The following is a 12,359-nucleotide window of genomic DNA, read 5'->3' on the forward strand; positions in this document are numbered from 1 at the left end:
TGCATGATTGTGCTGTTTTCGGGCATCGTCTCCCTCGTGGTGTAGTCGAACTGTTATCGCAGAAAAGCAGCTCATCTTTTTCTTGCTGGCAAAGCTGCTGAGGCTTTTCTCCACCGGCACCGGCCTCCTCTTCCTCCTCCTCCTCCTCTTCCTCTGTCCCTCACTGCAGCCTCCTTCCTCCCTCCTCTCCTTCAACCTTCTCGGAAGCTCGCTTCCAAGGAGAGGTTATGGATGATGAGACTGTAAATGAGGAGGGTGCAGACCTCCTCTGCAGTGTGTGTGTGTTTGTGTGTGTGTGGCAGGGGAAGAGAGAGGTGATGTGCTGGGGGTGGAGTGTGTGAGTGGCGTCAGCTACCGTCGTCACCGTGCCTCCAAGACAGAGACGGTTTGAGCGCCCTCCCCTTCTCGCCCCCCCCCCCCCCCCCCCCCCCCCCCCCCCCCCTCCCTCAGCCTCCTCACCGTCCACCAGTCTCCTCACAGTCCTTCCTCCTGCGCACAGCTGAGGCTCTCCATCCCCTCTCCTCCCTCTCTCTCACTTTCACTCTCTCGCTTGCTCTCGCACGCTCAGTCACTCACACACCTCCTCCGTTGCTGCTGAGCCCAGCCGACAGCTCAGAGCTCAGAGGACACGCTCACACAGAACAAACCGAGGATCAGCAGAATGAGGATCGGCGTGTTCGGCGTGCCGGCGGCTCCCCGCTGCCGTCCCACGCAGAGCGTACGGATCTTCTCCTCCCCCCCGCTCCTGCTCCTCCTGGCGCTGCTGAGCACCGGCGCCGTCGCTTCCCCGTTCCAGCTGGCCCCCGACACCCCGGCCCCGGCGGAGCCCACCCCGACCCGGGCCACACCTCGGCCGGACCCCTGCGAAGGGCGCCCCTGCCTCAACGGGGGCTCCTGCTCCGGGCTGGAGGGGCCGGAGGACTCCTGGGAGTACACCTGTACGTGCAGCCAGGGCTTCACGGGACGCAACTGTGAGGTAGGACCTCTGCTGGGGGGGGGGCATTACTTAGGAGACACATCGCACCGATGATGAGGTTTGGCTTGTTTGCTTCGGCCTTCTTCACACATTAAAGCAGTGAAAAATCACACGTTGAAAACAATGCAGTAAAGATGTTGATGTCATTCTCACATTAGTTTCAGCCGTGTCGCTCTTCTTTCATCATATCAGAGCTACTGCTCCCATTATCTGCTCCTGTTAGCGTTTCCCCTCAGGTGATGCCTTTATTAATCTGAACGCATGTGAACACAGAGGTGCCTGCTCTCTGCTGCTGCTGCTGGATGTGTTTTTTTTTTAACGGGAGCATGTGCTGTCACCGAGACACAGAGATGAGTGCTGCGTTGCTGTGGCAACAGGAGGAGAGAGAATGAGAGAGTCAGAGAGACGCAAGTGAAAACTGTGGATGTGTGAGAGCATATGGAGGAGAGACGTACTGGTTTGTGTGTCACGCGCATGCTGGTTTTACTGGTCCCTTCCACAAAAGTGAATGGAAGGTGCCGTCCTTCAGTTGTTCTTTTACTGCTCTAATGGGAAAACTGATGTGAAAATGTTAAAATCTGTGTTAATGGGTGTAATTATGTGGGACATTTATTATTATAAATAGGATAAATGATTTTTGCAAATGTCACCTACTTGAATTCATTTTAATCATCAGTATTAAGTCAGCTTTTAAGAAGTGGAGCTTTGCTTTAGTGGATGTTAGAATTGAAATATCAGTTCTGGAGTTTAAATGGTAAATTACTAATCAAATTTGACCCGAGCATGTTTAAAAATATTATTGAAACCACCAGCAGAATCCTTTGAGCGGCTGAGACCCTTTTGTTCTGTCAAATCCAAATTTGACTTGTAGATTTTCCTCTTCTCCTGCTTTTGAAGCTACCGCACTTGTGGCTGATATTAGAGGAGACACTGCAGCATTGTCTTCGCAGGGTTGGACCGCAGCCTTCACAGAGGACCGGGTCTGAGCCCGGTCTGGGCACCGACCCACTGCGAGCTCTGCCTCAACCCTAGTCTACGTCCTTCTCTCAAGGACGATATGAAAGTCTCCCTCGGCTCCTTTTTTTCTTATATTAATTCATCACTTTATTGATGTCCACATAAAGCTGCTCTTCAGACCTGCTGCAGGTTAACAATGAACAGACCGTGGCTGAGCTCTGAGTCATGCTGGGGTGAGAGGGAGCATCTGCTCACGGCGGCCTGGAGGAGAAATGAGTCTGCTGCAGCATCACTGAGTGAGGAGGCAAGGTGACGGGGGGGGGGGGGGGGGGGGGGTATCAGCCAACAGGTGGCAGCAGGCACTTCATCTGTGCATACATTAGCTGTATTGTTTGAGTGGAGCAGAGACACGAGCGTCTGACCCGACCGCTCCGTCCTTGGACGTCCTGCTTTGGTCCCTCACAATAGAAAGGAGCCTCCAGCTGTCGACGTGGAACCATCAGCGTTCACACACACGCTTCGCTGCGACATCTTCTGCAGCTTCGCTCGGCACCGGAGCAGAGCGGCTCCGTTAACGTCCCGCTCTCCGGTCCCGCTCGTTTCCTCTCTGTGGAAACTGGAGCAGTGGTCAGTCGAGAGCTGGTAAATGATGTGACTCGCATCCTGTGCTCTGTGCGTGCGTCACAACACAGATGGCCTGGTGAGCAAGGAGGAAGAGGAGGAAGAGGAGGAGGAGGAGGGCAGATCGAAGCAAGAATTAGGGGAGCGAAGCAAAGGAGAAATGAGTTGGCCAAAAGACAAAGAGGAAGGATTGGGCTCTTCTTCAGCTCTTCCTCAGCTCTTCTTCAGCGCCGCCAGCTCTTGGTTTTAGAGTTTAGTGAAGAAAAGCTGATGTAAACGCCTTTAAGTCACGGTCGACCTCTTCTATCACTTTAACTGTCCTCCAGTCTCGGTTTATGTGCTTTGGTCAATGCATTGGAGCAACGTCTGAGCTGAATCTGTAGATCCAGTAATTGAACCCTGTTGCGCCCATTGATTTTCAGGTATTTTACAACAATCTGCCTGCGTTGCTAATGTTCCATACGTCTCCATACGCTTTCATCTTTTCACATCAGCCCGCAGCCCGTGAGCGGCCCTGCTGGAAGCCATCGCCCCTGGCCTTTCTGTGAGGAATCAGCTCCTCGACCCCCGCCTCATTCATTATTGAAAGGCCTGTTGTGCCTTGATGGATCTGGAACCTTGCTCCAGAGCCCAATGGGCCAGTGGCAGCGCAAATCAGCCATCCATCATGAAACCAGTCCGGGGAGCGCAGCCATTGAGCGCTAGCAGGCTCTTAAGGCCGAGCTCAGATTTACTGGACGAGCCCCACATTATAAACACAATGCATTATTTAGCTTGCTGTTATTTGGAGAGGGGCTGCGGGACTGAAGGTGGTGAAGGAGGCGATATATCTGAGGCAGCGCTGAGGCTATTTAGCTGTTTGTGCAGCAGCTAGTTGTGCCTCAACCTAATAAAAGCACAAACAACATGGCAGTGATGGACGGCAGCGTCTTTTCCTCTGGAGCGGCAGAACAGGAGCCACACTCAGGCAAGCGTTCTTGTTCTCGTGTTCCGCTCCCATTGGAATGTTCAGGTGGCGATTTTAAAACGCTCCGAGGAAACTCAGTCAAGTCAGTTAAAGAAAAAAATAAAACAAGGAGCTGACGTTTGCAGTGAGGCTCTGACAACCAGCCCACACAAAACTCATGCATTAAAAGACCGTTCCTCTCCTGACGGCGCAGAGAAAGTAAACAAAGCTGAGTCTTCAAGCTGCTTAATGCAGTGGTGAGAACTGAGTGTTTCTGTGTGTGTGTGTGTGTGTGTGTGTGTGTGTGTGTGTGTGTGTGTGTGTGTGTGTGTGTGTGGGCTTCAGCCAATTAAGCACCAGTCTTTGGTTTCTGACTTGTTTGTGTGCTGTGGTCTTTAGAAGTAGCTCTGGCTGCAGCCAAGCCTTATTATTTTTATTGCTTATTACTGATAGTAGGGATTCCTTTTTTCTAATTGAAACTGTAATTAAACCCAGAAAATCAACGGATCATTATATTTAAGACAGAACCAGTCAACATTTGTGCTCCCAAATCATTAAGCCTCAGTTGAATGAGTCCATTTTCAGTCCATCGTGTTGGCTTGGGCAGCAGTGACTCTCTCCACATGATGATTTCATGTTTGATCATAAGTCGCATATTTCCTCCCACCGTCTGGTTCGGGGCTCTGCTGCCTCCGGGTCTGGAGAAGTGAATTTTCTAGGTATCTAACAGGATTATGTCAGGGCTTAGCACGCATTTGGTGACGCGGCAGGACAATAACGCTAGACATCAAAGTAAACGTAGCACGGACCGACTCCAGACTGAAACCGGGCCTGTCGGAACCCGAGGCGATTAGAACCTCGCGACGGAACCGCTGAGAAGGTGACGCAGCCGAACGCGCAGCAAAACGGGAGGTTCGAGCTCACGCGCTCATAAATTCTAGAGGGAAATAGCAATTAAAGCATTAATTCCACTGGAGTCGCTGATAAATTATGATTATGAGGCGTCATGGTCAAACGGCTTAACAACAACTATTCCTCCCGTCAGCTTCCTCTTAGCTTCATAGCGACTTTTTTTTTTCACTCTCTGCAGTCAACGCGCCTCCCATCGTTGTGTCATTGATTCTTTAATTTCCTCAATCCTTGTGCTGGATTTTAAAAAAAGCCCTTCCAGCGACTCTGGTTTAGTTCAGGTGTGTCTTTATTGCTTTGCGTCCGCCCTCGTTGCTATTTTCATCTTTAATGGAGCAGCGCTGCGTTACCGTAGCATCCCGTAAAAAGGGCCGGAGCGGCTCCTACTCGGCAGTAACTCGCCCTCCGCTCCGACACCAGCGTCGCTTCTAATGACCGGCCTCGTTGTCGGTGTCAACATAATGAGCGCGTGTGTGACACCGGGGACGTGTTTGTTTGTGTGCGCGTCTAAACGCTCAGTCGGCCCCGCGCGCGGAGCCGCGTCCCCTGGTTTCTCCCGGATCAGAACCACTCTAGGACATTTTCCGGCGGTTTGGATCAGAGAGCATCTGATCCGAAAGCTCCACAGCTGCTGGTTCCGCTTCAGAACCTATAAATCAGACAGCATGAGCGTGAACGACGCCGGCCACGGTCACGGCGGCGCCGCAGCGGGGGGTCCGTGTGATCCGTGTGAGCGGGACTGACGCTAATCTGCGCTTTTCACCGAGAGAGAGGCAGTGATTTAGCGTCAGACGCACAACGGACTCCTGCTCTTCCCTCCGCAGACGCGCACAACGGGGCGAGTGAAGTCGATCTGACAACATTTTATATAATGGAGCCAACTGGGAGACAAGCCAGCGCGCTGTGGTGGATGTGTGGGCGCCGGAGTGTGTCGTGCGCATCTCCTCTGCTGCAGACAATAAATGCCAACTTAATCCCAAAAAAAAAAAAAAAAAAGAATTCCTTCAGGACCAGCAGAGCACCTCCGACAGAGAGAGGAGCGAGGCGCAGTCACAGCCCGAGGTGTTAGACACAGAGATTAGCTCGCATTAACAGCTGGGCCTGTCTGCCAGTTGATAGGAGCGCTGCTGTGGAACATCGGCCTGTCTTTTGGGGATTGTGCTGGAAGTTTATTCATCAAAATATAAATATACGTCAAAAAATGTGACTTTGCAGCCACAGCTAGGCTTCAGTCCGACTAGACGTGGCGGCGAGCAGGTGACGCTGCTTTAGTGGAGGAAGAGGAGGAGTGAAGAGGAAGCTGAGGATGGAGAGGGCGCAGCAAAACACAGAGATTGATTCCCGTTAGGAATGAGTTAAGATTCCACGTGGAGGAATCCGTCCTCTCTGCGGCGTCGTCTCCTGCTGATTCGCTGCGCTCCCGCGGCTCCGGCCGCGCGTCGCTGCGGGATTGCGCTGACTTGCGGCTTTTGCGCGAGCGTTCGCAGTATTTCATGAAAATGTTGACAGTCGCAGCGCGTGCGCTCGAGAACGCAATGGTGATACTTTAACGAAAGGAATTTAGGGGTACAGGACTATGCAGACGTATACGCGTCGTCCTATTCCTGGAACAATTCAATTATCGCTGTCACTTCATTTGTCACTTCACCTGATGGAACAATGGAACGCTGGACGGGGTTCCCGTGGAACCACCCCCTTCACCGTGGAGCGTGTTCTCGATGCGGTCCGTTCCTCCGCGGGGACGAGGCCGGTGGGAGGAGAGCGATGAGACGCGTCCAGCATCGCCTCCTTCTACAGCACGAGGCCCAGATTTCACTGCGGTGCCCCCATTCCTCTTCTGGGGTTTCCATGGCAACAGAGCAACGACGAGGGGAGCCGAAGAATCAACAGGTGGGGCCGCGCGCAGAGCATCGGAAAACGTCTCAACTGCTTCCCACGTGCGTGTTTGTGCGCGTGAAAGGAAGCGGCAGCGCGCGTGGCCCACATTCAGCACCAGGAGGTCGGTATAATTCAACTTTTAGCGAGTTATTCGTGTGCACAAAAAGCCCCCCTGCTGTTCGCCGACTTCCGGAGAGGCAGGTAGGATGAGTGGCGATGATGTTCGTCAGATTTGCTGGTGACAATGGGAACAGGATGTTCCAGTTCCAGCGTCTCGGCGACTAATTCCCAGTGGCAGCACGACCGGCTTCACACCTATTTTTATCCCGACGTGAAGCAGGATGTTGGACGTTTTAACATCTGCTACGCGCCTGTTTGAAACAAAAACGATGCGACCTGAATGGAACCTGCCACGTCTTTGACTCGCAGCCAGCAACTGTTTCGCTTTGCTGCCACTGTCTGTTTAATCACGTCAGCGGTAGGTGTTTTTTCATAGGGTGAACGTTGGTAGGAAACCTTCTGTGTATGTGGGTCAGAGCGAACGCACAGCATCCGTCAGACTGTCCGTTGGATTTGACTTTCCAGAGTTTTACTCGTGGAGGAAGACGAGTATTTGTTCCATAACTCATAAGTCAGAAACTAAACAGTCTGTCGAATGCAGACACACACTCACCTGCAGCTTCATTGCTGATGCAGGTCAATACATACTGCACGTTTATTATGGAGGCCACGGAGGCGTCACATTAAGAGGTGTTTAATGTTGTTCTGTGTGAATCAACGGAGCACAGAATAGAAATATGTGTGAGGCCAATTACAGGTAGTGGTTATGACATATGGACAGTAACACAGCAAAACGCCTGTCTGTTCGGAGCAGACTTACTGGGTTCTGTTCTGGAAGCGCAGATCTCTGGTCCAAAGGCACTTTACAATCTAATTACAATCACGTCTATGCAAATATCAAAAACGCCGCATAATTACTTAAATATGAAGAAACGCAAGGCCAAGACTTAGATGATCGAAGATGAAGAGTTTAAATACAGATGGAATAATTTACTCCGCAGCAGGAATGGTCTCAGCAGTGACACAGAGCCCACATTAAAGTCCCAGCTCATCAAGAGGAACTCTGGTGTTGCTGCAGAAATGGGGAATCAAGCGGACGGGCTGCGTCTGTGACAGCAGGAAGCCGCGTGCGGGAGATGGAACGGACAAAAAAAAGGAATGCCGCCTATCTGTCAGCGCTGCATCTGATACGTTCACAAAGAGCCCGAGAGCTCCTGATCCATTTTAGTCCCCGTCTGTTAGAATACGGAGACAGACAACTGTGTCCCGGCGAGTCCCCTGCAGCCCGGCTCCACTCGGTTCGGTATAAATAGAGCTACGCAGCACCTCCTGCTCTCACTTAGTATTCTCCCCGCTCCTCCTCCTTCTCCTCCTCCTCCTCCTCCATCTCTACCTCTAAGTAATTGTCTTAGAGGTAGAAGCAAAAACAGGCAGGTGGTAAATTACAGCATGAAGGACAGTTTTGCGCCCCCCCCCCCCCCTTTTAACATCTCGCCTCTGCTGCTACATTTCCATCTATTTATGCATCAAGGCGAGAGTGAAACGTATCAAGGTGCTCAACCGTGTTTGTGTGGATCGCAATTTTAAAAGAGGAACTGCTCTTTGAAGCCACTGGGCAAGGAAGTGATGAGGACGTCTGAAAGGGGGGGGGGGGGGGGGGCAGCAGCCGCTTTGATGTGCAGAAATAGATAACATTAAAGGCTGTCTGACAAAAACCCACTTTCTGTACGTGGATGGATGGGAAGCAGATGGCTGCAATGGTTTGGAGGGTGTTTTTGGGGAAACGTGAGCCATGTGCGAATGATGACAATAATAATGTGGCAGCTACTGTTTCAGAGTTTCTGCAGCAGGTTGCGATGTTCAGAGGGAGACGGTGGAGACCAAACCCGAGATAAAAGATACTTAGATCATATGTATCAGGTGGGCAGAAACGCAGCTTAAAAGAGACAAAGCAAACAAACGTTGGCTTCCAGCTGTCCTGTCAGCTGATGCTGATGCTTGTCAGTTTCCCCGCTGTGACTGACAGCTGACACACTTCCGTTCTATGATATGTCAAGAGAGTAACGTGTGGTGCAGACGCTGAAGTGAAGGATTTCTCCAGAACCTGCCGCTGATGGTGACTAGATTCTTCAAACCACGCCAAAAGGATGGTGACGTCAGCGCCAGCGTTTCAATCCTGCAGCTCTCAACTTTGCACAGATCTCATTTGCTTTGAAAAAGAAGAAAAATTCGAGTGACTTTTACTCCGACACCATTAATTTATTACACCGTGTCTTAATGGAACTTGAATAGCCTTGTTTGTGCCTCAGCTTTTATATCAGCCGTCAAACTTCCCAGCTGCCGACTGGAATCACGTCCGTCTAACACTAAACAACCAAAGGCCGCGCCGTCCCCGAAATGGGTCGAGAATCGGCGCGCCTCGGGTCCAGTCTGCGTGACGGACGGAGGTTCATGTCTGCGTGAAATGTGCAAAACACCGACGCATCGAACGAACTGCTGTGCGTCTTCCTCGGTGACGTGATGCGACAGAAGTGGGTAAAAAAACCGTCATCCGAGGATCTTTACTGTGTCTGAACCGACAGCCAAAGTGATGAGACTGGTTCACGAGAGCTTTTCTGCTTGGTGCTTTTCTGACTGATGGCAGCAATAAATCATAACAACAATAACGTCTGCGCGGAATACAGACAGACTATTGCTTAAGGCTGCGAACGCTCCATTACTCTGTCTTTGAATATTCCTGTCAGCACGACTTATTTGGCTCATTTTATTCTCCTGACTTACCTCCTGTCGGTTTTAGTGCAATTTTCCAGCGGGGACATTTCTTAATCAGCTGCCTTTGTGTGCACAATGTCATTTGTTCCTCTCACTGCGAGCCTTTGATGTCACATGGACTTTTGTTTTATAGTAAGTAATGTTTCATTCATTTAAAAATGTATCTCTGACGCAAAATGCTAATAAAATCTACTTTGTATGAATACATTTTATAAGAGCCCTAATATCATTCACTTTAGGGCCTCTGAGACTTGATGAGAAGCTGCGGCAAAGGTAGAAAATCACCAGGACTCGCTCAGAACAAAGCTGCTGCTAAAATATTCATACGAAGGAGGCACATTATCCTTTCATATTTCAACAAACATTATTTTACAATTTCTCCTCCGTGCAGACGTTAACATGGAGACGTTATTCATGGCGGTCAGTCAGTCAGGTCCTGGGTTATTGGCTGCAGCCGTCGCGTGGAGTGGTTCAGTTTTTTTCACCAGAGCTCCGTGTTACGTAAAGGGGGCGTTTCCGGCGTGGCCGCCCGTCGGTGGGAACGCTTGACGCGCTCTTGCATCATGATGTGAGGCGTCTATAAACAGCCTGGGTCTCGGCACGTACCTCGGTGAAGCAGTCACTGATCTCGTGCACGCAGCCGGTGATCCACCTGCGCTGCATCTGGATCCGTGGGGTCGCCCCGCTCGTCTCGCACGCGCTCACTGTACAGTAAACACGTCGCCGTGGCGTGTTCAAACATAATCCCGTGGCTGCGTGGAAGATGGCGTTCTCGCGTCTCCTTGCCTCGATTAATACTGTGTTTTAAATGTATTTGCACCCTCATTTAATTACACTGCGGGATCGTTTTTGTTACTGTTTATATAATCGGATCACATCCCAGGGCTCAGACCTTATAATAGGAGGCTGGAGGGAACCTGAAGGGAAAAATAACTCCACTGAGGAACGATTTTCGAGCATTATTCCATCACCATCATGAATTAAGGATTTCGTTTTCGGGGCTCGTTACAGCGCAGTGCTGCACCTTCAAGATAAAAATGACTGCTGGCTAAATAAAAGTTTAATTTGGTTCATTTAGCTAATTGGTGAGTGATTGATTGTATAATTAGGGCTGTTGCAGTCACGTAGTCCTGTTTTAATTCCCCACCGTGGTGTCGCTCCGTGTGTTGAGGCTCTGTTTTCTCCCCTGTTTGGCTCCTGTCACGCAAAAACAACGCAGAGAGATTCTCGAGTTTCCCTCGGTAGCTGCAAAATGCCTGACAAAAACACGCTCCGTCTCCAAAAAAACATGGATCTAGATCAGGCGCATGCATTTTTAAGTTCTTCCCTCATTAGTAAAATATGAAGCGTAAGACCCTCGCAGACGCGTCACTCGAGGCTACAGTCGCAAGTCGTGCACATCATTAGCTGTAGCTGCATCGCTGTGACCTGAAAGCTGTACGTTTAAATACTATGTCTGTCACATAACAGATGGTGCATGGATTAACATCCTGCAAGATGTTCCAGATGCACGTGAAGAAGTTTAAAGAGCCACTATGTTGGACTTAATCATGCAAAAACCCTCTTTGGTTGTTGATGCAATCTTTCTGCAATAATACTACTTATAACTATTCCCCCTGTTCCATGGAGTCAATTCAATAGTAAAAAAGGCTTTCAGAGTCAGATTCTAATGATTTTCTCATTCTCTAATTAATTGCCATTCGTCATTGTCCCGAGAGCGGCCAAAGTTTTCCGTCGAGTGTCTCTGAAAACGCCGCGTGTACCTGCTCTGCTCCCCCTCCCCCTCCTCCTCCGCTGCGGAGGCGCCGGAAACTGGCGAAACGACGATAGCGGGCTCAGATGTGGAAGTAAGTGGATTATGAGCCGGATCATCTGTCTGCGGCCGCGCGGTGGCAAATATCGAGACCGCGCGTGCGGGGAACAAATGCGGCGAGGCCCCGAAAGCTCACGTTCACACACACACACACACACACACACACACACACACACACACACACACACACACACACACACACACACACACGTATTGTTCTGTGCGCTAATTGCTTTCATGTTACCTAGCTACCGCTGCTATGGCAACACATCTCGGTCATTATAAGGGAGCTTCATCGCTCTCTTCCTTCAGGGGACCTCGTGAGTGACCACTCGTACGACTCATACTTTCAAAATATTGGTAACAGCCTGATAATGTTTGCATTATCTGCGTCGCAGTGTGACCTTTGACCTTCATACTTCATTCTCATAAACAGCATGTACTGTAGCTGGTGTGGCGATGCTAAGACTCAACTCGCCCATCTGATGTGTCTGTAATGAGGCCAACAGGCGGTTTCTTGATAACGCTTAATAATCCGCTGGGTAAAATTCCCTTTCACTCCTCCCATAAGTCAGAGGGCAGCTTCACATGCACAGAGCTGCTTGATTTACCGTAATGACTTGCTCAAGGACAATTCTGCCAAGCTTTCTTATTAAAGGTTCGTCTCATTAATCACCAACCGCGGAGCTCAATGAACCACTATTTAATGCTTCTAACACTTAGGCAGCACAGCACAAGTGTTTCAATTGAACAATCTTCATTTCCACTATAATTAAAGCCAAATTACTAGTACATTTTTAAAAGGCTTCCAAGGAAACGACAGACCAAAGTGTTTCTAAATTGTTAATTCTTCTTAATATTTAATGCGATTTTTAAGTTAAACATCTTTTGGTGTCGTATTAAAGTCTGACTTGGAGGTAGTGAATCAGTTGCGAGTCATCTGTGTATTGACAATTCTGTGTCATGATGTGGGTAAAATAAGATAAAATGTGACCTCCTTCCTGTAACTTTTTGCTACATCAGCACTTTAGGAAGCTTTGAATCTCACAAAACACTTGCAGCTGCAGTTTTCATGCTCTGGGGCTAATTTATGTAGCGCGGGTGCATCCAGCTTCAACCTATATGTTAATGCCCTGTTTGTGGGAAAGGTGTGATTTACAACGTTGCTCGTGTCTTTTATTTACACTCACAAACAGAAATATGCATCTGCTGAGTGTCACCTGTAAGTTATGACGTCCAGAATGGACACGCAGGAAATTAAAGCGAGCGTGAATGCGGCACATCTGCAGCAACGGCTTCGTCCCCTCTGGGTTTACAGGATGGTGAAGCAGCGTTGCTGCTCCTCTCCGTCCGCCTCTATTGATCTCCTCCTCCTCAGGTGGCCGTCCTAAATTAGCAAATAGATCACAGCACCTCGTGAATTAATT

General features: G+C 49.9%; 1 protein-coding gene across 1 annotated transcript in view; it reads left to right on the top strand.

Moving 5' to 3' along the window:
• The first annotated feature begins 463 nt into the window (after positions 1-463).
• The window catches only part of dner (delta/notch-like EGF repeat containing), a 23,495-nt gene continuing 11,599 nt past the window's right edge, over positions 464-12,359 (top strand). The window contains exon 1 of the mRNA XM_029170399.3: positions 464-976. Coding sequence (XP_029026232.1) covers positions 662-976 — 315 coding nt within the window. The 5' untranslated portion in view covers positions 464-661. The remainder of the gene's footprint in view (positions 977-12,359) is intronic.

This window comes from Betta splendens, chromosome 13 (assembly GCF_900634795.4).
Source record: "Betta splendens chromosome 13, fBetSpl5.4, whole genome shotgun sequence".
Classification (NCBI taxonomy): domain Eukaryota; kingdom Metazoa; phylum Chordata; class Actinopteri; order Anabantiformes; family Osphronemidae; genus Betta; species Betta splendens.